This window comes from Schistocerca nitens, chromosome 10, assembly GCF_023898315.1.
Source record: "Schistocerca nitens isolate TAMUIC-IGC-003100 chromosome 10, iqSchNite1.1, whole genome shotgun sequence".
In the NCBI taxonomy this organism is placed as follows: domain Eukaryota; kingdom Metazoa; phylum Arthropoda; class Insecta; order Orthoptera; family Acrididae; genus Schistocerca; species Schistocerca nitens.
Window position 1 is genome coordinate 129,455,507 of NC_064623.1, and position 24,022 is coordinate 129,479,528.

Consider the following 24,022-nt stretch of genomic DNA (forward strand, 5'->3'; position numbering starts at 1 on the left):
TAGAATTGCCCTGGAAATCTCTAGCAAAAATAAAAATAAGAATGATGCAGTTCCACTATTTGACCCCTATAAAGATTTCTGTGTGGTAACCTACATTTTTACCTTAGCGTTTGTTCTGTTATATTCTAACCTACCACCAGCCGATTGCTCGCAATGTACAAATGTAGTACTGTAATTCCATACCTTGATGTTATTACAATTAAAAAATACAAATTTATAATTGCTTAGATGAAAGAAAGTAATAATGTTAAGTAATTCATATACTTTAATGACTAACAAATTTGAATACCAGTATCCAGTTTGAATCAGGGCCAAGAGGTGATAAATAGAGGGACTGTCCCAAGAGTTTCAAGAATAATTATTTTCAAGAGATTTATTCCTTTCCAATGTACGGAGCCTTACAATTCTTCGAACTACACTCATGTTCAGAAAAATCAGAACACCTTGAACAACTAGAGATAGGACGCTCATATTCACAGGACATATACATCAGTATGTTCTGCAGAAATTGTCCTGCCGCCTGGTAGGCACAGAGTCCGCCATTGGCCCTGATAACTTGTTCCATCCATGATGGCGTCAACACGTATAAGGTGGGAGTGGCATACTGTGCTATAAGCGTCCGTGCTGAATTCACCTGGTTCCAAAGTTCATCTGGGTCGGTTAGCACTGGGTCACAACGCTGCACCTGTCGTTTCTGCATATCCCACACTTTTTCGAATGGCGACAAGTCTGGTGATCTGGGAGGCCAGGCCAAAAGGCTGACATACTGTGACACCAAGAAGGTACATGTCGTCCAGCAACATGTCATGCTGAAAAATGACGTCAGGGTGTTGTGCAGAAAGGGTATGGCTATGAGCAGCAGGAAGTCATTCACGTAGGTCTCACTGGTCATAATGCCCTGGACAAACACCAATTGTGATTTGTGCTTGTACCCAATATCACACCACACCACAAGGCTTTGAGATGGAGCTGTATGTCTTGTATGAATGCAGTCACTGTGATACCACCCTACTTGTCTGTGGCGAACCAAAATATGGCCATTATTTTGAAACAAACAGAACGTGTATTGGTTTATTTCTGTCTCCAATGTCATCGTGCCATAAGCCACTGCCGTCTAGCATGTTTATGCACATTCGTCAAAGGTAGGAAGAGAAGTGGACAACATAGACGTGTCCCAAGCCATCTGTGACAGTTTATGATGTGTTACACTGTCCCACTGTTGCGCTAGAGCCTATGACAACGCAGATGTGTTCTGGAATGCCATTAGGATGAGGCGTCAATCTTCGCAGTGGGACAGGGGTGGAGGTTTGATCTGGGTGATGCGACCTGACCCACCTCATCGTGTTCTACAGCCTTGCGTGACCCATTCTACACGCACCTGTTGCACTGTCGAAACACTTCATCCCACATGAGCAGCAATTTCCCAGATGGATGCATCACATTCATTCATGCCAATAATGCACCCTCTTTTAAAGTCACTGATTTGACAGTGTGATTTGTGCATACGTCTGCAAGGCAACCTGCATGTCTGCGTAAGTAACGATGATCCATTACTTTCGGTTCATAGCGACAACAAGAGCCGCAGGCTCATTTTACTGGTAGGTGGTGTTGCGCCTCAATACTGCTGTTTTCCATAAACCCATTCACCGACATGGTTCAAATGCTGATCATTTCTCCAGAACACACTAATATACACATACTAAAATATGAATGTCCTATCTGTAGTCGTTCAAGGGTGGTGTGTTTTTCTTCTGAACAGGAGTTTACGTTCCTTCTGCATCCACGCAACATTGCCACTGCCTCATCCAGACCACTTAGGCATTATGGAAGTTGTAGTTGGGAACATTCTTAAGGCAGTGTGTCGAAGCCCTTTTACTGTCTGCAACGGCCTGTGAAGATGTCCTTTCGAGCTTCTCTTTGTACTAAGAAGCAAAAAGAAAAGTGGCGGTTATGCCAAGTAAGGGCTGAGCAGTGCATGAGGCAGCGTTGCCACACCATTTATAGTGAGAAATACTTGCACAAGGAAGGTAGTCTGCACCAATGTGTTGTTGCAATGCAAAATCGAGTTGTTCGCGTCGTCTTCCCTTACACTTTTCGCCCTATCTCGCAATCGAGTGAGAACTTTACTGTAAAACTGGCCAATAATTGGTTGTCGATGCGCAAATTCACTGTGAATCACTCCTTTGCAGTAAAAGGAAAAAGACGATTAACATTCTCTTAGCATAGGATTTTGTCATGTTGGCCCTCTTTGGGTGAGACGAATTTTTTGTAACTGCTCGCTGCTTTGTCTTTTAGATTTGGATTTGTAATGTCCAAAAAGTAAGGTCACTTTCATTGCATTCAAACAACTCGAAACACTTCAGCACGAGCATTTCCTTATGTTCGTCAGTCACTACTTTCTGGGGCCATCTTTCCACACACCTTTCTCATCCCTCAAATCGCGATAACATTCTGACAAATTTAAATCATCACGTATACTCATTCATATATTCAGGCGTAGATCGCTGTTCAAACTTTTCGCACTTTCTCCCAGTTCTCGTGCATTTGGTTCATTGACACATGCTCAAAGCGCTGGTTGTCATCAGCATTTTCTGAGCCGTTTCAGGCCACGCTATGCCACTCACCAACTCTCGGTTGGGACATGGCTACCTCCCTGATGGCTTCTCAAATCAGGTCCACCGTCTCAGAGAACTCTTTTTTAATTTGGCGCAAAATTTCTCTGCTCGATTAATCGCTGCATCTCGAATCTCGATGGGTTACCAAAACACACAACAGGTGAAACGCTCTTCTCACTGCGTCACCACTCAGATGCGACTGAGCCCAATTGCATTTGTTAGCCAAGACCGTCCACCATCGAACCTGCATCGCTCTAGTCTTTCTTTTCGTTTGGAAAAAATTTTTCTCGAATGTTCTGGGACAAACCCTGCAGCCAAAATGCCATTTCCCTTGATTTTTGCGAATCGATAACTTATTTAATTGAAATGTGCTAATGGTCACCAAGATGGGTCTTTCGTCAGAGTTTGAGCGCTTTTACCTGCAGATATACGGCTGCGCAGTGAAGCTGGTCGGTGGGAAACATCATTTCCTGGAAACTTTGCGTCCCAGTGTGGTTCTCCGAGAACTGCTGCAAAAGACACAGTGCCAGTTTGGTCAGTTAACTGTTTCCATTGAGAACCGCAGTTTTAAATAGCACACAAGGAGAACAGTAGGTCTCACGATGTCACTTTTTAGACAGCCTCGGGACAAAGTGTAGCCAGGATTTTGTCATTTAATCTGAAATTTTCCACAAATGGACAAATTTTCCAAATGGACAATGATCCCAGAGTTTCCTCCACGCATATACATACTCTCGTTACTTAGGACTGCTGTATTTTGCCAAACCACTAAGAAGCAGCCAGAGCTGTTGTAATTAAGAGATATTTGTTCCACATAGAAGCCGAAATAATTTCTGTGGTGAAAATGCGAAGGAATCTGGAATTATTAAACACTACAGTTTTCCACTGTCTACTTCTTGCAATGTAGAAGGATCATTTTCTGAGTTAAAGAATGTCCTGGCAGACTTACGTATGAGCCTAAATGTGGAGAACATAGATTATTATTTATTCATCTTATAGCTTTTAGTGCAGGGAGTTAAGAAATCTTTGGCCCGCCTTCGATGCAACTAATCTGATTTAAGAACAGAGGCTGCATCTTTAGGGAAATTAGAATGTGTCAGGAAAGTAAGAAACTGGCTGTGTCCAATACTGGGAAACTACATGAAACCATTTTCAAGGTTGCCAGAAGATGGATTCGTACCACCTTGCTTTCTGAATCCAGGGATTTGTAGGTTAGCAGCTCAACGCATAGAGCTACCCCAATCGGCGCGAATTTGGAAACAGTGGTTGTTGTATTTTGCTTTGAAAAATAAAATGCATCAGAACAAAAGATGGATTTTTTAATTTTGCTTGTGTGGTCATTTGACAGTGCACAAATGCATGTAAATTTTAAGATTTATTTGTGCATATAATTGCTATCTTCAGTTGTTATAGTATTACAAGAACGTAAATAGATTTTTGACAGAAGTGAGGCTGGGACGGAGGGGGTGAGGGCAGGGTGGGGGACGAATTCAAATCACCCGCTGAAAAAATGTTTTAGAATGCGCTATAGGCTGTGCTGCCATGACATACCTCTTCCATTATCCACAAACCCCTGAACATCGCTCCGTATGTGGTTTTCATAATTGAATACTGTATAGATGATCAGACTGAGAAAAATTTTGCCATTTGGGCTACTAATGGTATAATATTGAACAATTTTTTGTTGGTCAGTACGAATTTCGGCGACAATGGCAAATCCGAATGTATTTTTGTGCGCTGGTTATACAGAGTGTTACAAAAAGGTATGGCCAATCTTTCAGGAAACATTTCTCACACACAAATAAAGAAATGATGTTATGTGGACATGTGTCCGGAAACGCTTAGTTTCCATGTTAGAGCTCATTTTAGTTTCGTCAATATGTACTGTACTTCTTCGATTCCCCACCATGATTTCATACGGGATACTCTACCTGTGCTGCTAGAACATGTGCCTTCACAAGTACGACACAACAGGTGGTTCATGCGCGATGGAGCTCCTGCACTTTTCAGTCGAAGTGTTCGTACGCTTCTCAACAACAGATTCGGTAACCGATGGATTGGTAGAGGCGGACCAATTCCGTGGCCTCCACGCTCTCCTGACCTCAACCCTCTTGACTTTCATTTATGGGGGCATTTGAAAGCTCTTGTCTACGCAACCCCGGTACCAAATGTAGAGACTCTTCGTGCTCGTATTGTGGACGGCTGTGATACAATACGCCATTCTCCAGGGCTGCATCAGCGCATCAGGGATTCCATGCGACGGGGGGTGGATGCATGTATCCTCGCTAACGGAGGACATTTTGAACATTTCCTGTAACAAAGTGAAGTCACGCCGGTACGTTCTGTTGCTGTGTGTTTCCATTGCATGATTAATGTGATTTGAAGAGAAGTAATAAAATGAGCTCTAACATGGAAAGTAAGCGTTTCCGGACACATGTCCACATAACATATTTTCCTTCTTTGTGTGTTAGGAATGTTTCCTGAAAGTTTGGCCGTACCTTTTTGTAACACCCTGTAGTATAATGTAATTCTTAATCATATTTGCGTTGTGAAATGTTGCAACCCTAAAATTCTGTCAGCTTCCAAATAATGATTCCATTGCTAACATCAAACTGATGTAGATAGGTAATTAGGCTTTTATAGTAGTATGTACATACAGGGCTATTACAAATGATTGTAGCAATTTCATAAATTCACTGTAGCTCCATTCATTGACATATGGTCACGACACACTACAGATACGTAGAAAAACTCATAAAGTTTTGTTCGGCTGAAGCCGCACTTCAGGTTTCTGCCGCCAGAGCGCTCGATAGCGCAGTGAGACAAAATGGCGACAGGAGCCGAGAAAGCGTATGTCGTGCTTGAAATGCACTCACATCAGTCAGTCATAACAGTGCAACGACACTTCAGGACGAAGTTCAACAAAGATCCACCAACTGCTAACTCCATTCGGCGATGGTATGCGCAGTTTAAAGCTTCTGGATGCCTCTGTAAGGGGAAATCAACGGGTCGTCCCGCAGTGAGCGAAGAAACGGTTGAACGCGTGCGGGCAAGTTTCACGCGTAGCCCGCGGAAGTCGAGGAATAAAGCAAGCAGGTAAGCTAAACGTACCACAGCCGACGGTTTGGAAAATCTTACGGAAAAGGCCAAAGCAGAAGCCTTACCGTTTACAATTGCTACAAGCCCTGACACCCGATGACAAAGTCAAACGCTTTGAATTTTCGGCGCGGTTGCAACAGCTCATGGAAGAGGATGCGTTCAGTGCGAAACTTGTTTTCAGTGATGAAGCAACATTTTTTCTTAATGGTGAAGTGAACAGACACAATGTGCGATTCTGGGCGGTAGAGAATCCTCACGCATTCGTGCAGCAAATTCGCAATTCACCAAAAGTTAAAGTGTTTTGTGCAATCTCACGGTTTAAAGTTTACGGCCCCTTTTTCTTCTGCGAAAAAAATGTTACAGGACACGTGTATCTGGACATGCTGGAAAATTGGCTCATGCCACAACTGGAGACCGACAGCGCCGACTTCATCTTTCAACAGGAGGGTGCTCCACCGCACTTCCATCATGTTCGGCATTTCTTAAACAGGAGATTGGAAAACCGATGGATCGGTCGTGGTGGAGATCATGATCAGCAATTCATGTCATGGCCTCCACGCTCTCCCGACTTAACCCCATGCGATTTCTTTCTGTGGGGTTATGTGAAAGATTCAGTGTTTAAACCTCCTCTACCAAGAAACGTGCCAGAACTGCGAGCTCGCATCAACGATGCTTTCGAACTCATTGATGGGGACATGCTGTGCCGAGTGTGGGAGGAACTTGATTATCGGCTTGATGTCTGCCGAATCACTAAAGGGGCACATATCGAACATTTGTGAATGCCTAAAAAAACTTTTTGAGTTTTTGTATGTGTGTGCAAAGCATTGTGAAAATATCTCAAATAATAAAGTAATTGTAGAGCTGTGAAATCGCTTCAGTCATTTGTAATAACCCTGTATTTTTAACATACCATGACGCTAGTTGAGATTTTCCTCTTCGTTCTTGTTACAAACGTATCAATAATTAGAAACTGTCACAACAGCGCTCAGCACAAAAACAGTGAACGGTGGTTCATTAAATTCAACTGCAAATAAGAAATGAACTGATCAACAAAACAACAACTAAGCTCAGATAAGGCCAACAATGTAGAGTAGTTGGTCTAAGCTAAAGTAGGGATGGGCATGGGCGATAGTCGATAGTGTTATCGATACACGGATAGTTTAAATCTGTCGATGCCCTTGCTGACTGTCGATAGTGTGTATCTCTTTTCCGTCATGTGATTAAAAGTTAAAATATGTTTTAATTTCTCTACATACCAACTAGATCGTGTGTAATTTCATTTAGGTGATAGGGGGTCTGGACCCCTTGAACCCCCGTTTGGTTACGTCCTTGCTCGGGGATGTCAACACACATTTCCTCTGTAAGTACAGTTTTCTTCTAGGCAGTATGGTCCGACACTGTAAGCACAATGAAGAAAGAATATAACTACGAGGGGCGTTTGAAAAGTCCGTGCAAAGTCACGTGTAGTTAGTAGCATCTTTGAAAAGAACGCACACCAAGTTTCAGCCATATTGGTCTATTTCTTTGTGTTTGGCATTCGTGTGAATCAAGGAAGTCGAGTGACTGTCAAAAAATTGACGAAAAAGAATTTCGTGTGGTGGTTAAACATTACTTTATGAAAGGCAAAACGCCTCAGGAGAATAAAGAGAAGCTTGATAAACATTACCGTGGCTCTGAACCTTTGATTAGAACAGTTTATAAGTGGTTTCAAAATTTTTGGAGTGGCCATACCTTACTAGAAACGGTAATGTGTCTTGTTTTTGTATTTTCATATTTTTCTCCACCCGCTGTACGTCTATCGGCAGTACTGAAAAATTCCCTTCTGTCTGACGAGTAAGTGTTGTTTCTGCTCCGATTAACATGCGTTTCTGCGTACAGAGGTCGTGCCTGACACGGTCCGCGAATCCAGCTACGCTGCGAACCCCCGGCTGCTGATCCCCACCAACCTGCGCTGCCCTGAAGCGGACAGGGACGACGTGGCAGAGGAGATTCAGTGCTTCTACTTTGGAGACCGCGACATCGGACCCGACACGCAAGTGGAGCTCTTCACAGTGAGTAACCTCATCAACTACCTGACACACACAGTAGTTACGGTTACTAAAAGCCACACCACAAGTTGGGAAACTGGGCTAAATTTCTAGTAGTTTACTGTCGAGTTGCGACTTTCACAAATGTTTTATTCGTATCTTACAGAAACTAGCAGTACGGCAATAAACAGCCTTTTAAACACGCCGCTAACGGCAATCAAGTAATTTATAGCAATACAACAATTTAAAATTTAAAAAAAAACACACAGAAGCTAGCAGTACGGCAATAAACAACCTCTTAAAACACACCCCTTATGGCAATCAAAGTAATGTATAGCAATACAACAATTTAAAAAATTTAAATAACATTAGTAAACAGGCTACCCAAGTAAAACAGAACTTTGTTAATAAAGTACGGTGAAGTAGTGAAACTACCAACACCGCCATTAAAAAAAAATTAAACAGGTCTCAGCAAACACACGATTAATGGCAATAAAAGGAATTTACAAACTTGGAGGAATTTAAAGAAAATTTAAACAAAAGTGTCCTGGAATATCATCGGAACGTAACACACATGACGGACCCGTGTAAGGCGGCCACAAATCACCCACTCAGGGATGCTCAGGCTAGACAGAATACTGATCAATTTACATACGCCCGTAAACACAATTGCCACTGTCAGGCTGGTCACTGCACCGACTCTTAGCCAGCGAAAACTTGTAATAAGATGGCTTAACTTGCTGACAGAATTAGAGCTAACCTCGTGCAAGGAAACATTACACCACACAGTCCTGAATGAGCGACCACATGATCAACCAACAAGAAGCATGAATTTACTCATAACTCACGACATAATAGCGAAACAATTAAACTACCAAAACTACACCTCCCATCGGACAGTAACGAGAGGAGGAGGAAAGATCACTGTCTTCAATTATACCGGTGCCAGGGACAGGTAACCCGGTCGCTGGAGGCCACAAGGCAGGAGAGACGCTGGTTACTCAAAATTATTACTTAATGATTAAACATTCCACGAACTTAACTTGCAATTATGCTCGAACAGGCAGTACACGACCTCCGATGGCAAGGATCCACACATCCGACCGCGCACGCGTCGCCAGCGTACCCAACACGCCACGGTCACGCGACAACACGCTCTGTCACCGGAGTTCACGTCTTCTCTGCAACGTTGACGGGTAGTGACCGCTCCTTCATGTTAGGTGTCTCCTTTTAAACCCCAGTGTTGAAACGGAGGATTTAAAGAAGCTTGTTAACGTCCCACCAAGGCGAAATGAACTACAACTACTCGTGGGGCGATTCTGTATACAACCAACACGCGGGGAATCTTCCGTCAACGCGACCCGCTCGTTACACACAACCGACATACAACACGTGGGGACTCGGTACAACCGACCACGCCTGCTTCGCGCTGGAGAGCCACACACACTCTCCCGAGTCCACCACACACTCTGCCCGCAACGCCCCTACTTCCGCGTCACCACACGAGGTTACAACCAGTCAAAGATCTCACTTCCTCCATAGCAGTTGCCCGGAAGTAAAAACGCAGAGGGAAAAGACAACCAAGCAGCCACTTAATGACAGACAACGTATCAAACAAACATGTCAGGGGAAGACAAGGAAAACCAATGCAATCCAAACACAAGGTGTACCACGAGTCGATAAATGGCTCACTAACCAGGACATATGCGCACCACCTACACATCTGTCAACGTGTTCGAGCAAGGAGAAGAAGGGGAGTGACTACATAAATGCGCAGCTCACTCTTGTTTTCACGGAAGGTCGTGGAACGGCCACACGCAACTGTAGGCCTATATCGTTGACGTCACTCTGAATGCGTAATCTAGTTTGCAGGAATCAACGACGATCGCGTGGTACGAAGCTCACTCCGTTCGTCCACCTGTACCCAGGTTGACGCCTCCTCTCTGACTTGCAGAAGGCGGTAGGCACAGACTCGCCGTGTTACTTACTGAAGGAAATACGAGCATTGGAGATATTCGGATGACTTATACAATGAAGTTGCAATGCTAGAAAATTTGTAGTGAATTACAAGAAGACGTACAGAAGATCCACGCCTAGTCCAGGAACCGACTGTTGACCTCCAACGTAAACAGATGTACCGTATTAATCCATAACGAGGCAGACACATCCATTATTGTATGAGTAAGCGATTGCATAACAGTCACTGGTAGCAATCCCATCCACGATACACAGCGAATGTGCAGACGGAATGATTTAGTGTGGAACGACCAAACGAAACTAATCACAGTGACGCAGATGGCAGACTAAGATTATAGGTAACCTGTCTCACAGGTGGCAACGGCGTTGCCACAGTGGCTACACCCATTCCCGTGAGATCACCGAAATTAAGCGCTCTCGGGCGTGGCCGGCACTTGGATGGGTGACCATCCAGCTGCCATGCGCTGTTGCCATTTTTCGGGGTGCGCTCAGCCTCGTGATGGCAATTGAGGAGCTACGCGACCGAATAGTAGCGGCTCCGGTCAAAGAAAACCTTCATAACGACCGGGAGAGCGGTGGGCTGACCGCATCCTCAACTGAGGATGAGACGGCAGTCGGATGGCCCCGATGGCCTGAAGACGGAGTGCTATCTCACGTGTAATCGCCTCATTCCATGACGAATGTGTACTTTGCATCCTGCTCTTAACGGATGTCTCATACGACAGTATTTCATCGTCTAGTGCATTGATTTGAAACGTTACCATTATATACCCTCAGGTGCTGCAGATATACGACCGCCATTCAATAAGTAATGCAACACATTCTGATGTGTTGGCAGAAGAGCCAACACCGTGTTGCTAGAGGAGGCCGAAATGCACGCGTTAAAGCTCACGCAGACTGGCGTGAGGTCTGGAACAGTTAAGGGAATGTATAGTAGCAAATAAAGTATGTAGTTGATGTAATACTTAACTTTAATCCATAATTGGAGAACATCGCTCTTGTTGATACATGATTTATAATCTCAATATAAAATGGTAATGGCGCCTTGCTAGATCGTAGCAAATGACGTAGCTGAAGGCTATGCTATCGTCTCGGCAAATGAGAGCGCATTTGTCAGTGTAGCTTCGCTAGCAAAGTCGGCTGTAAAACTGGGGCGAGTGCTAGGACGTCTCTCTAGACCTGCCGTGTGGCGGCACTCGGTCTGCAATCACTAACCTTGGCGACACGCGGGTCCGTCGTATACCAGCAGACCGCGGCCGATTTAAAGGCTACCACCTATCAAGTGTGGTGTCTGGCGGTGACACCACACATTCTTTCAGCCAGTCTCGTTTGGAGAAATACGGAATTAACAATGGAAAATGGTGAAAAATTCTTGCTTCAGACTTTTTAAACTTCCGGTAGGTGTCGATTCTATATGTGACCTTCAAAATGCATCTGTAACAGACGTGAGCTACAACCAGACAGCTGTCACTGGGTATCTTTTGGCAGAAGACTGGAACATTGTACATATTGACAGTCGATGAAACGGGTTCATCACATCGAACCGGTAAGAAACGGTAGTTCGTGATATGGTGCCTCACCACCTCTCCTTCGAAGAAAATGTTCAAAGGCACAGCCTCAGTGAGTAAAATCATCGTGACGGCATTCTGGGACTCTGTAGGGGTTACTCTGTTTGAGGCCCTCCCTCGTGGTGCAACGATCAACATGTGTATTGTGCTACGCTCAGGAAACTGTACAAACTACTTTAGCGTGTTCGTCGCCAGAAAATGCAAACGAACTTCTCCCGCTCCATGACAACGCGGGGCCTCGCACAAGTCTGTCCCCCCGAGAGATGGTCACAAAACTCCACTGCACTGGTCTTCCTCATTCACCCTACAGCCAGGATCTCCCTTCTTCTCCATCTGTTTGGTGCAATGAAAGCTGCGCTCCGTAGATGATGGGGAGGTTATTGATCCAGCAAGTAACTGGCCACAACGTCGACCGCTAGAGTAATACACTGCAAGCATATAAGCCCTACCAGTATTGTATTGTATTGAACAGGGGACCTAGAAACGACAGAGAGGCTTCGTCCCCGCTGTAGCCCTCAGTGGTTCACAACCCCACAACAGGACACAGCAGTCCACCCACCCCTCTTATTCCCGCCACCCCACACCGAACCCAGGGTTATTGAGCAGTTCGGTCCCCAGTCGACACCCCCCCTCCGTCCCCCCCCCCCCCCCGCCCACCCTGCCCAGGGAACGTCTCACACCAGATGAGTGTAACCCCAATGTTTGCGTGGTAGAGCAATTATCGTGAACGAGTACGTGGGGCTACTGTTTGCGCAGCAATCGCCGACATAGTGTAACCAAGGCGGAATAAGGAGAACCAGCCCGTATTCGCCGAGGCAGATGGAAAACCGCCTTGGAAACCATCCACAGACTGGCCGGCACACCTGACCTCGACACTAATCTGCCGGGCGGATTCGTGCCGGGGACCGGCACTCCTTCCCGCCCGGAAAGCAGTGCGTTAGACCTCACGGCTATCGGGGCGGGCTCCCTACCAGTAATAAGACGTAGTGCCGACGAATTGAACGGAGAGTATCCTAGGTTTCGTAGCCAGAAGAGTGAGATATAAATGATGTTTCGGAGTCTAGAACAAAACCAGCCTGCTATCAGAAAAAAAATGTATGGTATTACTTATCATACGCATCTAGTGCTCGTATATTCCGAGCAAAGACGATGAACGTGAACCTAAAGAAGAATCCCAGCTTACACCGGGGCTTACCAGCAATCGTTCATCTCACGAACCGTCCGCGGCTGGATCAGGGTTAGGGCAATGACAGTGGTTCACACCCTCCGCTACACACCGTAAGGTGGCTTGCAGATTAAAGATGTAGATGAGGGTGTAGAATACACTGGAGGGAAAAGTAGAGAAAGGACAGGAAGCGAAGTACTGTAATTAGCACGTGCTCCTCACAGTATCTCAATGAGACAATAATAATACCAACAATAATGCTTAGCAAGAAATACAGTAACTGCGCCATGGAAAACAGTTTTGATACGGCGTTAATAGTAGTGAAATATAACGGATAATAACAGAGAAAAGATTGCTGAACTAGGAGTGAGTACTGAGTCACAGTCGATGATTGCTTCAGTGCTGCAAACAAGTCCATGAAGAACATTACCGTTTATTATAGGAGGTGTAGCACTAACGAGTTGGTTGCGCAGAAGCGTTCCCGATGTAGAAAAAGATTATGGAGTAGTGCGCGTAACAGAGGGGATTTTCCTTCCACGGGAACCTGTATTTTTTCAGTACTATTCAGACAGAAGTAATAAGATTGGGAACAGACAATGACGGTGAATCGTAATGTATACAAGAGTGTGGCAGCCTATGTGGCCAAGTGTAAGATGGAGCTATGTGTTACGAAATATGAACGTCAAGTACCTCTTGCACTCTAACTTTCATTACCAGCTCAAGCCAACGTTAGCTCATATATGAACGTCCTTAAGGAATAAAGTCACCATAACTGTGCAAAAATCAATTGCCGCGTTTGTGAAAGATCATAACTTGAGAATGGCTCCACCGATTTGATATTTTCCTTTTTTTTGTTTTGGAAAAGCCAACGGAAAAGTCGTAAATCTGGAAGATATTTCTCTATGAAAATTGTTTTGGACTGGCAAGACAGCCAATCCACAGTGACGGGTAACCGAAAGGCACGCGTTTAAATCACGCAGGCTGGCGTGAGGTCTGAAACAGGATACGTAATGAATGCTATAAAGAAAAGTACGTAGCTGCTGGAATACTTAACTTTAATCCACAATTGGTGAACATTGGTCTTGTTACTGTACATGCTTCATTAGATACATAGCAAAGGATAAATGGCGCCTTGCTAGGTCGTAGCAATTGACTTAGCTGAAGGCTATGCTAAACTGTCGTCCCGGCAAATGTGAGCGTATGTAGTCAGTGAACCATCGCTAGCAAAGTCGTCTGTACAACTGGGGCGAGTGCTAGGGAGTATCTCTAGACCTCCGTGTGGTGGCGCTCGGTCTGCGATCACTGACAGTGGCGACACGCGGGTCCGACATGTACTAATGGACCGCGGCCGATTTAAGCTACCACCTAGCAAGTGTGGTGTCTGGCGGTGACACCACAAAAGTCTCAATGAATGTGACGGTCGAGTTGAGAGTTCTGCTATCGCATGTCTTCAAAAAAAAGGTCACGTTCTGGTTCCAGTTCTACTGTCGCATGGTTTCATAACAACACCAAGTTCCACGTTGAATATTTAAAGCGATATTTCAGTGTGTTATCAGCGCTGATCATATCTTTCGTATGTTGCAAAGACTGAATTGATGTCAGTTCGTGATAATACGGTGTGTTACACTTCTTTGGCAAAAAAATGCCACCAGTGAGGCGTCGGCGTAAGCGTATTGTAGGCCAGCTACATACTCGACGAGTGTAGACAGCGTTCGGAAGCAAAACGAATAAGAATTTCTCAATTACTGTCATTTATAAGTCGAGAAGAATGCATACGGGAGATGGACAGTGAAGGAGTGAGGCAATGGATTTAAGGAAAGGAAAGGAGCGTATGGACAGAAAAATGAGGAGGAGACGAATAGAGAGAGTGTGGGTTGTACAGGGAGTGGGTGGATGGTGATGACAGGCGATAGGGACAGGGAGAAGGAGGAGGGGGAGATATGGACAAACGGAGGGGAAGAAGTTTATATTTTGCAAAACATTGTCACGTTCGCTGGTATTAAAACAAATAAACTTTACCTTCCCGCGCGGGATTAGCCGAGCGGTCTGGGCGCTGCAGTCATGGACTGTGAGGCTGGTCCCGGCGGAGGTTCGAGTCCTCCCTCGGGCATGGGCGTGTGTGTGTTTGTCCTTAGGATAATTTAGGTTAAGTAGTGTGTAAGCTTAGGGACTGATGACCTTAGCAGTTAAGTCCCATAAAATTTCACACACACACATACAAACTTTCTGTGACCCCACGAGGCAACAATGAGATATCAATTAAATATCATAAGCCCCTCAGTACAGGAGTAACTTTGAGCCAGATTCATTATCATATGGTGCCTTTCCAACACTAATTATTCTACATCTAGATAAATACTCCGCAAGCTACGGAATGGTGTATGGCAGAAGGTACCCTATGTCGTAACTAGACCACGGATTTTTAGGTCGTTAAAAAGTGTGTTTTAGGCACCTAAAATAGGCTCCTTCAGTAGTTCATTTAGGCTATATAAAACCTAAAATAGGCTCTAATAAAAATGATGCAGAGAAAAAAAATAAATTAAAATACACAGTGTTGACAGTATGAACATCTTATTAGTCATTAACACAAGGAGAATGAATATTTACACAGTTACACAGCACAGCAATCTACAACATTAATGCTGAACATAACTCCAAATATTTTTGAGTTCCTGGAAGAAAAAGACTTCCGTAAAAAAGATGTGGCAATGGTTTTATTAATACATTCGTAGTTTCACATATTCTGACCATAGTTGGCTTCACAATAAATAACCAGAATCTTATCTAGGTTTTCTAGTGAAAAACTGTGGCGCTTGTCAGTCAGAATAAATTTATACGCTGAAAAATAACGTTCTACATCAACAGATGTGTCAGAGGCGTACTTCATTTTCGGCACATGTTGGACAGGAATGCTACAGTCAGGAGTACTGGATTTTCCACTAAGTATTTCGGCAGCTGCGCACAACTCCTTCAGGCCAGTGTTCTTCTGCAAAACCGTTTTCATTTTTGCCCGTACTTTTTGCCTACTTCACCTGGCGCTTCATTAATTTTCATTTTGACATCTTCAAGCAAAGAAATATTGTCGTAGATAGGTCTCCTTGAGCCTTCTAATTGTGAAATTATTCGTGCCATAAATGTGTAGTGGGCCCTAATGTAAGATAAGTCCCGTTTTAAAGAAGAATCTTTGAGTAACACCATTGCTGCGGTTACGGATGCAGCATCCTCCGGTATATTTTCAACCAGCTTCTGGACAGCTGAGAGATGCGTACTATAGTATTCTGCTGCTATCAGCCACGTGCCCCAGCGGGTGACAACAGGCTCTGGCGGCAATGGGACATCTGGAAGCTGTTCTTTGAATGCCTGTATTCTTGATGGTGCCTTAACAAACATTTTCTTCACCATAGATATTACTTTATTTATTTTAGGAAATTGTAGCCTTACTTGCTTTGCTGTGCGGTTGATCCCATGCACTACACAAGTTACGTGCAGCATCAATGGGTAGAATACTTTTAATAGTTGAAACGCTGCTATCATATATGCAGCAGCATCAGTGACGGCCAGAAGCACCTTATTCTCATCCACTCCGTTTGGGTATAGCACCTTAAGCCCATTGTTCACAAACTGTGCTATTGTTTGTTGGTTAGTTTTTGCAAGCTCTTTTGAGTAAATCAAATGAGCCCTGGATGGAGCATCTGAATCTAGCTTGCCAATAATCAGGTTTGCAATGTAACGGCTAAGACTGTCAGTAGTTTCATCCACAGAAATCCATATACAATATTCTCCAACATCTTCTCGTATTCCGTGCAATGCAGCATTGTAAGCTGAATCCACATAATTCTTACGTAAAATTGACTCTGCAGGAATAGACTGATGGCATACTTCTCAAGAAAACCGCTGAAAATAGGGTTTTCTAGTTTCCGAAAGGGGATGTTTGCTGTCACAAGTGCATGACACAAATCACTGCAGAACTTGTTTTTTTCGGAGGATTCACCAGATTTATTGATTAAAAGAGTTTGCTTCAATTTTGACTTTCGTTCAACATTAGCTTTATGTGCGATTCCATCTGCATGCTGAGTTAAGTGAAATTTCTTAACACTCGAAACCTAATACGAGATAAAAGGCAAATGCAGTTTAGAATCGCATATAAAGAGTATTTCGTATTACTAAAGGATAGCGATAAAAAAGAATCCTAAGTGACAGGAAAATAGGAAGTCTAAGGAAAACATCAACTAACCTCCTTGTTGCATGCTTGGCAGAAAATAATTTTCCCATCTGTTTAACACTTAACACGTCGGTCGCTACACAATGTAGTGATTTGCTTTCGCTGGGAAAAAGTGAACGATGACTTTTTTTTTTTTACTGCGGTGCATGGGAGCGGTAGGGGAAGTACCGTACTCGTTGCTGGACATACGGCACCTGACAGCGAATGGAATCTACCGGTGCTCTCACTACTGGCAAACTATTTTTGGAACCGGAAAATTCACTTATAATACCTTTCACGAAACAGAGTAGTTTCATAGGAGTGCCTGTAGACAGCAGCGAGAAAATGCGCGAAGGGCAGTAATTTAGCTATAGAGGGCGTCTACGATTAACATTGTGATTCTTTAAGCCGTGCTCAGCTTAAAAGGCCTATGAAACCGTTTCTTTGCGAAAATACACAGCTGGCCAGAATCCTACGAACGAAATATGTTCAAATATAACTTTTAGTATTCGATTCTAATGTGTAACTCAAATCTTTGACCGGTTCCCATTCGCTCACCGAAGTTAAGCACTGTCGCGCTCGGCGCGTACTTGCATGGATGACCATTCAACAGTGCCGAGTGCTGTTGGTAGTAAGGCAAGCAAAGGAATTTTAAACAGTCACTAACGACCTTCGCCTTCGACGAGACGTAATGCGCTAAGTTTACTTACTTTTTCTAATCTTTGAAAACACAAGAACTCTATGTCAGATTAACGAAATAGGTACTTTTTAGGATTTTGATGCCGAAATAGGCAAAATTAGGCGTCAACGTCGAAATACGCAATTTTACGTCCTATAGAACTAACGGTATTCAGTTTAGTTCGTCATGAATCGCATAAGTACCAACTTATATGCAAATTGGAATTTAGGAAAAAAATAGGTTTTAACCTAAAGATCCGTGATCTATTTTTTACATGTGAATAACCAACACCTATAAAGAGTATTTGGTATTAACAGGGATAGAGATATAAAAAAATAAAAAAAGACCCAAGTGTTAGGCAAATACGAAGCATGAGCCACCTTGCTGCACTCTGGGCAGAAAATATTTTTTTTCCATCTGTCATATAGTGCGGAAAAACTTGGAGCCACTGTCTTATATGATGAAATAGGCACTTTTTAGGATATTAAAGCCGAAATAGGGAAAAATAGGCACTAACGTCGAAATAGGCTGTCTTAGGTCCTATAGAATTAACGCTATTAAGTGTAAATAGTCATGAAACGCATACATACAAATTTTTATGCAAATAAGAACTCAGGAACAAAATAGGTTTTTACCTAAAATCCGCGGTCTAGTCATAACTAGTTATTTCCTTTCCTGTTCCATCTGAAAATGGAGCGTCTTAGAAAACGACTGTCCTTATGTCCCCATGAGCCCTAATTTCTCTTATCTTGTATCCACGACCGTTATACGAAATGAACATTGGCGGCAGTAGGATCATTCTGCAGTAAGCTGAAAATGTCATTTCTCTAAATATCCACAATAGTGTTTCGCGGAAAGGACGTACCATTCCCCCCTCCCACCAGGAATTTCCATTTGTGTTCAGGAACTACCTTCATTTCACACGCTTATTGACTGAATCTACCAGCTGTTGTAACTTCCTTTGAATTCTTTGTGGTTCTTTAGTGGATAGGGGAACGAGGAACAGGTGCCATTCGTGGACGGAGAATTCATATTTTAATTTGTAATACATCTAATATCAAATAGTAGAAGTACTACATAACTATGTTTCCTGTAGTTGCATAATTAGATACTAACAATAGATTAGAGTGTTGAAATAAACAGGGTGATTTTTTTTCCACTGTGTACAAACTCTAGGAATTGATCCATGATAAGAGGATACACAACAAAAAAGCTCTTATGAACTTATGTCCGGAAATGCATCGTGTCCATGCTAGAGACCATTCATTCATCGTTACAGAGACTGCGCTCGTGGTCTAACGCGCGCTGTACCGTGCAGCCATAGTTACAGTACGTGTTGAAAATTGTTTCCATGTTCCTCAACTCATGCGTGTACGCGTCGTAGCGTGTTCTGTCTCACACCTTCACATCCGCCAGGCTGCATCCGAACAGTGTCAAAAGTGGCATGAATACGCTGCTGCAGTGTGTTCACATCTGGAATGGGCTCTGCATACACGATACTCATGAGATGACCTCATAAGCAGAAATCGCACGGGTTGAGATCCAATGAACGAGCAGGCCATGCAACTGGACCTCCTCGTCTGATCCAGCGACCAGTGAAGACACGATTGAGATGCGTCCGGACGTTAACGGCGAAGTGGGCTGGAGCACCATCACGTAACAGCCATATATCCCTTCGTATCGTCAATGTCACTTCTTCCAGCAGTTAAGGCACCCGCAAGAAACGCTGATAGTTCCGGGATGTTAGGCGACATGAAAGGAAGACTGGGCCGGCCGGGGTGACCGAGCGATTCCAGGCGCTACAGTCTGGAGCCGCGCGACCGCTACGGTCGCAGGTTCGAATCCTGCCTCGGGCATGGATGTGTGTGATGTCCTTAGGTTAGCTACGTTTAAGTAATTCTAAGGGACTTATGACCTCAGAAGTTAAGTCTCATAGTGCTCAGAGCCATTTGAACCATTTTGAGGCAGGCTGGCCCCAAAATAAGGTCACCAGTTATCATTAAGACTCCACCTATTTTGATGATTCGCTGTCATCATACCATGGAGACTCTGCATACTATCCCACAGATGACTCTTATGAAAGTTGACGATAGCACTCCACGTAAAAGTACCCTCATCTGTGAATAGGATGGATGACGCAAGTCCCGGAATCGCGATTGCCTGGTGAATAAACCAGTTACAGAATTGCTCCGGATGTGGAAAGTTTCTTTTTAGTAAACCCTGCACACGTTACTAATGATAAAGGTAGCAACAGTTGTCATGGAGTGTTGGACACGGTCGCCTGGCTTACGCTGTACTGGCGAGCCAACTATCTGGTACTTATATGGCGGTCGCCTTCCACAGTGTTAATCAAACTTTCCTCCAAGTCTGCTGTCCAACATTTCGGGTATGTCCTTCGTGATTTCCTGCTTCCCGAAACGACCCTGACCCAGACAAACAGCGAAACACTGTTTCAAATTCAGAACGCTGTGGTTGTTGTCGGCGGGCATAGGTCTCCTGATACAACCTTGCTACCCGCCGACCATTTCCAGAAGTAAACACCATGTCGGCAAGCTCTCATTTCGAATAAGGAACACAGTGTACAACGCTGTATCACATCCACTACAAGTTGAGTCAGCAAGAGAAGTGAATCGGACACAACATTAGCAATTACTATGCCAGGAGAGGGCGCTATGGCATGACGTATGAGGAACAGTACAACCCTGTAGGATGAAACCATGCATACCGTAACTGTGGCTGCATGGTACAGCATGTATTAGACGGCAGTCTCTCTAGCGAAGTAAGATTAAAAAATGGTCTTTAGCATGGAAACTATGCATTTCCGGACATCACTAGACTGTTTTGTTCCATATCCTCTCATCGATCGATCGCTCGAGTTTGTACAGCGACTATTTTGTAGACGACGAGCCCTGACCGCTATGAAAGTCTGTAAATCTTAATAAATGGCAGAGACCCAAAAATGGGGACTGTGCATCTATGTTTGAACTTAGGCAGACCCTTATATGAATGCATGACGTCTGTTCTTTTATTTATTTGTTTATTTACACGTCACGTTCCATAGGACCAAATTGAGAAGAAAACCTCCAAGGTCATGGAACGTGTCAGTACATGAAATTACAACATTAATAACAGATAAAAATAAAATTTTTATGAACCCAAAAAAAGTCGAGCCATAAGCTTAAGTAAACGCAATCAACAACAAAATAGGAATCAGCTTAATTTTTGAAGGAACTCCTCGATAGAAGAGAAGGAGTGACCCATGAGGAAACTCTTCAGTTTCGATTTAAATTCTAGTGGTAGCTTATTGAAAATGGATGCAGCAGTATATTGCACATATTTCTGCACAAGAGTTAAGGAAGTTCGATCCAAATGCATATTTGATTTCTTTTGTGGCGGCCTTCGTAGCGACAAACACTTCGCTGTAGAAACGGCTTACGAAGTCACCGCCACACTTTTAATAGCGGGCCGACCGGTCCGCTGGAACAGTGAACAGAAAGATGAAAACCCAAACACTCGGATTAAATAAAAGTCGGTACTTATCTTTATTAACGAAGATACAGAAACACAGTGGTGAACATTGGTGTCTACAGAAATCTGTCTAGTTCGAGTCGGTGCGGCTAGGTCAGCGTCGGCTGACGACAAACAACAACTCTGCTGCGATGTACCCACAACTGACTAGCAAGTACACAATTCAGTGGCGAGTATACAACTGAGCGGCGAATCCAGAACTGTCCTAGCACTCGCGACTCCAGCGCTTAAGAAACCAGAAGCCAGCGGTGGCGCGCGCAGACTTGCGGCGATTTCCTGTCTCGCTGGCGCTGCTTATGCGGACGGCGTCCGGACTTTGATGCTGCCAACCTTTTGGCAGCGGGCTCGGGTGGCATTACTGGCTAGGATATAACAATTTCTGCCAAGTATTAACAAAGTGAAAGCTGCTTATTCTTGGGAATAAGGTAATACTTCTGGTAAACCTTCCGGGATGTAAGGTCGTGGTCCATGAAACTCTTCAGCCCCTCTGAAGATGTCCAGCGCAGCTCTGGACGAAACGTTAGAAGCTGAAGAGTTTCATGGACCACGACCTTACATCCCGGAAGGTTTACCAGAAGATATGTCATCCGGTCGTGAAAGCCTTCATACTATGAATAAGGTAATACTGTTAACAAGAAATGACAGTAAGGAATATATATATATATATATATATATATATATATATATATATATATATATATATATATAGTGAGAGGCCAATGTGAAAATAGCCAGACTCATGAACAGGGTTCGACAAGAGGTTTGTGAACTTATACCACTTATTCTCTGAACCGCCCATTTCTGAACCAAATATATCCTTTTAGAATGGGAAGAGTTACCCCAAAATATAATACCACACGACATAAGCGAATGAAAATAAGCAAAGTACACTAATTTTTGTGTCGGGCGATTACACATAGAAATTGGAACTGTTCAGTTTCACTAATCATATGCCCATTCTGTGAAATTAAAACGTCAGGTCTCTGCCTCGTGATGACTGGGTGTTGTGTGATGTCCTTAGGTTAGTTAGGTTTAAGTAGTTCTAAGTTCTAGGGGACTGATGACCATAGATGTCAAGTCCCATAGTGCTCAGAGCCATTTGAACCATTTTGAAAACGTCAGGTTTTGTTGAATTGTGTGTTAGAAACTGTAAAAATTTAGTCTTACTGTGATTTAGCTTTAGTTTATTATGTGCAAGCTATGAACTTAGGTCATGACTGCACTATCTGAAACCGAGCCAATGTTGCACACAACATCCTTTACATTTGTATAGCAGTGCAGTTGCACTGCACAGTATACTTGGTTTCATATTTCACATTTCTCAACAACGTATTCAAAAACAAAACAAATTTTCAGTGTTATTTAGTTATTAGACATAAAATAATTTTCTGATACAAAATGTCGGCATACGAACATACACAAACAATTTCAAAGATTGTCACACTAATGTTGCCACGCAATCGTGACTTATTTAGTTCCACAATCGAAGAAACATCTTTCCCACACAAACGTTGATCAAAATATTGTAGCATTTTTGCAACCTCATTGTGGAAACGCAGAAACTCTACCTGAGGAAAGAGGTGTACACATCCTAGACAGTTTTAACCTTGCCCGCGAAAGGCAAAGGTCCCGAGTTCGAGTCTCGGTCGGGCACACAGTTTTAATCTGCCAGGACGTTTCATATCAGCGCACACTCCACTGCAGAGTGAAAATCTCATTCTGGAAACATCTCCCAGGCTGTGGCTAAGCCATGTCTCCGCAGTATCCTTTCTTTCTGGAGTGCTAGTTCTGCAAGATTCGCAGGAGAGCTTCTGTAAAGTTTGGAAGGTAGGAGACGAGGTACTGGCAGAAGTAAAGCTGTGAGCACCGGGCGTGAGTCGTGTTTCGGTAGCTCAGTTGGTAGAGCACTTGCCCGCGAAAAGCAAAGGTCCCGAGTTCAAGTCTCGGTCGGGCACACAGTTTTAATCTGCCTGGACGTTTCATTTTAACCTTAAAGATATTTGTCTTTTAAATAGGAATTACTTGCACATCAAACAGGTACATTTGCACATGCACAGGGGCGCTTTCAACTGAAATGGCAAACCGTCCCGAAAACATCTTGAAAGGAGATTGACAGTGTTGTGAATTGGCAGGAGCCAATTCACGGAGTTTGGAGGAAGCCGAAAGGCACGCGTTTAAGCTCACGCAGGCTGGCGTGAGGTCTGGAACAGGACAATGTAATTAATATAGCCAATAAGGTACGTTGCTGCTGGAATACTTATTTTAATCCATCATTGGTGTACATCGCTCTTGACGGTACATAATTACAATCTCAATATAAACTGGTAATGGCGCCTTGCTAGGTCGTAGCCAATGACGTAGCTGAAGGCTATGCTAACTATCGTCTCGGCAAATGAGAGCGTATTTGTCAGTGTAGCATCGCTAGCAAAGTCGGCTGTACAACAGGGGCGAGTGCTAGGAAGTCTCTCTAGACCTGCCGTGTTGCGGCGCTCGGTCTGCAATCACTGACAGTGGCGACACGCGGGTCCGTCGTATACTAATGGACCGCGGCCGATTTAAAGGCTACCACCTAGCAAGTGTGGTGTCTAGCGGTGACACCACAGACAGCGTCTTCAAAATGTTTAGGAACCTATCCTTATATTTCTTTCAAGGCCATAGTGAATTCCTCAAACATCACCTTTCCTTTAACCCCACTGAAGTTAGGGAACTAGACTTAACTGCCTTTGTCAGACGTGTCTCTCCTACAACGCGATTTTCTTTTTAAATGCATCCTCATCAAATCAGAAAGAAATTACCTTTAAGTGTCTTACTGTGGGTAGTGTGCACTCAACTCCACATAAGATGCGAAGTCTGTGCAATCCATTCGGGATGTTCTAATTTTCACTCCTGCAGTCTCTCCCGCGCCCGGGTTCCAGGGTTCGATTCCCGGCGGGGTCAGGGATTTTTTCTGCCTCGTGATGACTGGGTGTTGTGTGATGTCCTTAGGTTAGTTAGGTTTAAGTATCTTCAACTTTTTGTAGTTCTGTCTTCCTCAGTTGCATGTAATGTTACGGTATATTGATAATTTTTACTTATGGACCGTCTGACAGCAACTGAATAAAACACAATTTTAGTGCCATACGCGTTTGCCTTTATTTTCTGCAAGGCATCATCAGTGGCCAGG

At 43.8% G+C, this 24,022-nt stretch overlaps 1 protein-coding gene across 1 annotated transcript in view; it reads left to right on the plus strand.

Moving 5' to 3' along the window:
- Window positions 1-24,022, plus strand: part of LOC126210343 (esterase FE4-like) — a 127,542-nt gene that overhangs the window by 62,152 nt on the left and 41,368 nt on the right. Inside the window, exon 7 of the mRNA XM_049939558.1 lies at window positions 7,593-7,765. Within this exon, the coding sequence (XP_049795515.1) occupies window positions 7,593-7,765 (173 nt within the window). The remainder of the gene's footprint in view (window positions 1-7,592; window positions 7,766-24,022) is intronic.